This window comes from Apis florea, unplaced genomic scaffold (genome assembly GCF_048593485.1).
Source record: "Apis florea isolate Af1SG1 unplaced genomic scaffold, ASM4859348v1 contig_1789_pilon, whole genome shotgun sequence".
Taxonomy (NCBI): Eukaryota; Metazoa; Arthropoda; class Insecta; order Hymenoptera; family Apidae; genus Apis; species Apis florea.
In genome coordinates, this window is record NW_028256481.1 from 1,602,848 (window position 1) to 1,608,847 (window position 6,000).

Below are 6,000 nucleotides of genomic sequence, written 5' to 3' on the forward strand. Positions count from 1 at the left end.
ATGAGATAAATATCAAGATACAAAGAGTATACACACACAGAATTTTGTAGGTAATGTTAGTCTTCAACTGTATATTGGTCTCTTATAAACGATGTCGCAAAGCTTGTGTGCTTAACAAGACATTAGCTACTATCCTGTATCTCACCTTGTTAAATAAAGCTAGGCGTGTTTAATACAAAAAAAAAAAAAAAAAAAATTACCATTGTCAAAAATAAGTATACTTTGATGAAAATTGATTATATATGAGAAACAGTATCGGTTATTTTAGTTTTCCTTTGAACGAGGCCTCGCAATGCACTATAACTTTATTTTGTTGAGATTAAACTTCGTTTCATTGCATCATTTTGTTTTTTCTAATAATATCCAATGGATAGAAATGAAATAGAACGAAAATAGTCAAAATCAATCAACTAGTATATTTCATTATTATTCATTGAATATTATCAGAAAATACAAAAAAAAAAAAAAATGATGTTCCAAAACAAAGTTTAACTTGTTTTAATGATAATTATTAAGATCTATACTATTGAAATAACAATAATTATATTATTAAAAAGATTAAATTGTTTTATATGACACTGAAAGACGGAACATAAATCAAGTACAACCAGGTTTTAACTGGAAATACGCACTGTTTTGTCGAGTTCTGCTGTTATTTATACGTTTTTATTGATCCAGCTTCCCTGAAAGTAACTAATTCTGTAGTGCCTTGCGCGACCACGTTTTTGATGTGCTGCATTTTTATTGTTGCTACCTCCTTTTAGAATTTCGTGGAACGGACGTCTCGAATCCACGCCAAGTCGAACGATATGAAAAGAGACTCTTTGTATTAATGAAGAAAAATTTCTTTTTAAGAGATGAAATGGAAATTAATTTTATAAATAGATTCGTATCTGCTTTCATGAAAATTTTCTAATGATTAGATTGTTTTTCTCATAATATTATTGTAATGTATTTAAATTTTTTTATTATACAAGCTAGATATATCTTGTTTATAATTGAATGATTATACTGTTGCAGTTTTTGAAAGAATCTAAATGTTTTTAATTCTTTGATATTTGAATATTTATGATTCTTATTGCAAAAGTTATAATTGTTTAATTTTGAATATTTTGTATTATTAACAAAGAATATTGTGTTCCTTGCAAAATTAAAAAAAAAAAAGAGACGTTGAAAAATATATGAATTTATTAGCAACAAAACAATAATAATATATTTTATAAGAGACTGAATTAAATGTAATAAAAAGCAACGATAAGGATACAAATTATATATTTTGGATAATGAAATGTAAAATAATTGAACTTGAAAATCAATATTGAGAAATTAAAATTGATCATTGATAGTAATTTTCTATTTCATTAAAATAAAATAAAGAAATGAACAAAAATATTTTTTAATAATTAATTGATTTCATCAAAAAGTATTAATTATTTACAAAATATTTATATTAAATTGTGTACGAAAAAAATATATCAAAGTCGCATAATATAATTATTAAATTAATCTCCTTTTATCGATCAATTCTATTTTTAAAAAAACTGCAACATCCTTTCATCGTCAAAATCGACCTTAAAAATTCAAACGAAATTTTTCAATCATTATCCTATTAACAACAGAGTCTCAAATTCCCTTTCTCGTTTTATTAATTTAAGTGGGATCAATTATGGAGTGTAGCAATATAATATAACATATACACAAATTATCACAGTAAGCGATGAATCTTTTTTTCTTTCTTTATATTTTTTTTATTGCAATCGGAAAATAAAAAAAGAACGAGTCAATAAAAAAAAAGATAAAAAAAAAAAGACGTACCTATCGCTATTTCGTGTTCATGCAAATTTTATTCTCATCCAAAGTTGCAATTGATATTGATTGCAACTATTTCCGCATGTAGCATACAGAATTGAAAATTTTCTATGTATAGCAAACACGATACAAAAAGTGTACATATATACACATACATAATATTATGTATACATACGTGCATATATGTTTTACGAAAAAAAAAAGTACGTACCAAGAGTGGAGAGACTCGTTCAGAAAGAGATGTAGAAAAAGAGGGGAGAGAGAGAGAGAAGATGTATACATCCAAACAACTTGACCCAGGCTCCTGCCCGTCTTTGGTAAGCACCATCCGCTCCTTTGTAGTCCTGTTAATCGACACACACTCTTCTTCCCAATTTTTACAAACTGTATTTTTCGGCAACTAGCGATCTTATTACTATTACACGATTTCTTTCTTTCTTAATTATTTCTTTCTCTTTATTTTCGTTAATTTTTTGTTTTTCAATATTCCGGTTGTTTAACTCTTAAAAGTTATCGTTAAAATAAATTATATAAAAAATAAAAATAAGATTTTTATGGAGTGAATTTTCTCCCATAATAGCGTTTAAGAGTTAATATTTCTATCTTTATTTTTATTATATTTATTATATTTATTATATTTAGTTTCATATATTTTTTATTTTTTTCTTTCTTTTTTTTTTTTTTTTTTTTTGTTTTTAATTTAATTTTTTGATCATATAACCATATAATGATCGCGACCAATCAAGTTGCCAGTTAAAACCGATATTATCGACCAGAAATATCCAAACCCTTTCAGGAATCATTCCACGTGAATGATTGCTGCCGACTCAATGCACCCTTTCGTTGCATGATTTCGTTCGAACATTTTTTAAGAACTGCTCGTTGACATCGAAATCGTGTCAGTAATATTGTTATGGAATATGATTTTTTTTATTTTTTATATTTTTTTTTTTAGATTTCGAATAGTTCCCCAAAAAATGTTCGATCAGATTATGCAGATAAAGAGGGTAACTTATACCTCGATAACCGAGGATGTTTTTCTGTAGATCCATCGCATGTTACCTGGAGAACGATGGGATCGGTTAAGTGCATTCGTTGCTCATTTTGGAAAAATAAAATTTTTTTCATTGTATGATAAAATATCGAAATCCTTTGAATTTTTGATTTTAATATTTTAAATTTTTGGAAATTTTTATGGGAATTATTGACTAAAGAAAATTAAAACTTTCTAAATATTTATTTATTTTTTTTAATTTAAATTTTTGGTATGCAATTTTTTTATTCAAATATTTATAATTATTAAAAATTCTCAAATTTATTATAATTAAATATATTTTTTTATCACGAAATATGTTAAATTTCTTATATGATCTCCAATTCTATTTTCTATATAAAATATAAAATCAAAATCAACAGAAAATTTGAAAAAATGTAACATTTTTCATTATTTCTATACTTCTTTATATAGAAGACTGAAAACTATAATAATATAAATTAATTAATTGCTTTGTATTTATATAAAAATAATAATAACAGATTTTTTCAAATAAAATGAAACACAAAAAAAATATATAAATATTTTCAAGAAAATGCAACAAAAATTCTTTTTTTCCCATTTTTCAAAATTTTTCTAATTAAATATTTATTATTATTTCTTATTATTTATCAAATAATTATATATTATGTTCTTTACTATTTTCTCGTAAACTATACTATTTATATTCATATAAATATTAATTGTACGAAATATCAATTGTAGAAAAATTTCCAATAAAGCAAGAAAAAATAAAATTCACTAGAAAATTTCTCAATGTATGTATTAAAAAATTTTTTTAATTAATAATAATAAAAAAACAAAATGAGCAGACGATGATATTTAACCGTCCTCATGCCCGGCTCGCAAGCTCGAGCAGAACCGGCGCACCGCGGCGAGCCCACAGTTCACATCCGGTCTGACAGACACGGCCAATTCTGTTTCAGGATATCACAGGAAACGACGGGACTCTCGATACCCGCGTACCACTTCATCCCACCGGACCACATCGTTAAGTCGCCGATCCACTAAAAGTGGTGAGACACATACGTATGTCGTTGTCGTCGTCGAAAGGACGCGGGGCGTCACGACGCACGCGAAGCTGTCAATGGCATCTGGGGCTGGGCCACGCACTGTGTTCAACCAGCTTGCTAATCGACACATATTTTTCAACACATACATACATACACACATATATACTCAAGTTTAATACATATGTACACAATATATAACCACATATACATGATAATTATACATCTGATCAAGAAGAAACATTAATATACTTACACATACACATACACAAGCATACATGATAAGAAACAAAAGGTGAACAACAGAAATGGAACACATCAACGATAGGAAAGAAGAACTACACACATACATGCATACACATAATATACAAATATACACGTACATATGCAAATATACAAGTATATACATATACATGTTATAAAAATGGTTAAATCAGAGGGAAGTACGCGTGGATACACGTTACGAGTTTAAATACATATTGTACGCATACACACGTATACACACAGAGGTATAGACATACATACAAACATATACATATATATATATATATATATGTGAGAATATTGTGCGCGCGCTCTCGACAAGAGAATCACAGAGGTGTACATAAGTAGCGAGAATGCAGGGAGAAAAGGGATTAAATTGAGCACGCGCTTAATAATAATAATTATAAAAAGAAAAAAAAATTAAGAAAAAAAATACATGCAAGTAGAGACGAAGAAGACACGCACGCGCGTACACGAATATATTATATATATATATATATATATATATATACTCAAGTGTACAAAAATGTACAAAAGATATTTAAACAAACAAACAAAAAAAAAAAAGAAGAAATAAATAATAACGATGCACGCCGCAGCCCGTTATACATACACGGTGGCTGCTGCCGATTGGTAAAGGGAACAAGCCAAAGATATGTTAGTTTTCATTTTTATATTTAAAAAAACGAGAGAAAAAAAAACAAAATGAGAATACGAGAGAGGCGGAAGAAAAATACTATAATGGCCGAAAATTTTCGATCATCTCATATTTCAATGATCGAATCTTTGTTTTCATGGATTAAATTTTTCCATAATGCCATTTCTGCAAAAGCATATACGAAATTATATAGCGCCATATTTATCATATAAGTATCCTAATTTTTCTTTAAAAATATATTAATATTACATTTAATTATTTAATTAATTACATTTAATCTAACATTATCCTGTTAAATTTTTAGTCTTTAACAATTATTTTCAAGAATTCAATTTTCATTTAAATTCTTAAATAAAGTAAGTAAAGTAAGTAATTTTTAAATTATTATTTGTAATTTAATATATGAATTTATTATTTATTAAAAATAATCTAATACTACGATATTAATGGAATTTTTTATAAAAAAAAAAAAGTTGATAATGCTTTGGAAATATAAAATATGGCTTTATACAATTCATGGTATCAACATGGAAACAGAAATTCAATTATAGAAAAAGTGATCTTATATTTTCGGCCAGCATAGTACGAAAAAATTATTATTATAATTATTATTAATCATGAATGTGTGAAAAAAAGACGCTGAATAACTATATAATATTACTAGGTCGGTTGTTAGCATTTTTTCTATTGCTGGCTATTTTAAGGAATGGAGACTGATGGGATTCTTTTCACCCATTTAGCTAATTTAAAACATAAAACCACCCCAATGGGATGATGACCCCTCTTTGGACATTGAAATCTCCAGTATGAAAATATCCAGCAGAACTTAGATTTCCAATTTAATAGAAGTTTCTCTATTATTGGTATTTTTATTTTTTTTGGATAAAGAAATCTTTTAATAAATTCTTTTAGAATCATTAATAAATATCATTAAAGGCATATTGATTTCATATAAGCATTCAGAGTATCAGTGAAGAATAGAAAATAATTGTTACTCGATTATATTTCTCACTACAGATATGAAATGAAAAAAAGAACTTTCAGATTCTATCTTTAGAAGAAATCAGATTTCTTATTAACTTTTTGCTCTAGAATATAGATAATCCATCTTTTGTTTGAAAAGAAAAATCCTCCATGATTGGAGAATTTTTTATTTTCTAACAAAGATATGCTCGCGAAAAGAATGTACTTCAATAAGCTACATC

The 6,000-nt window shown here is 26.7% G+C and overlaps 1 protein-coding gene across 6 annotated transcripts in view; it reads left to right on the forward strand.

The window, feature by feature from the left end:
• The window catches only part of mub (poly(rC)-binding protein mub), a 373,736-nt gene extending 368,002 nt beyond the window's left edge, over positions 1–5,734 (forward strand). For all 6 annotated transcript variants that reach the window (XM_086910401.1, XM_086910393.1, XM_086910406.1 and 3 more), the window contains one exon: positions 3,790–5,734. In XM_086910401.1, the coding sequence (XP_086766527.1) occupies positions 3,790–3,874 (85 nt within the window). In that variant the 3' untranslated portion in view covers positions 3,875–5,734. The remainder of the gene's footprint in view (positions 1–3,789) is intronic.
• Positions 5,735–6,000: the final 266 nt, after the last annotated feature.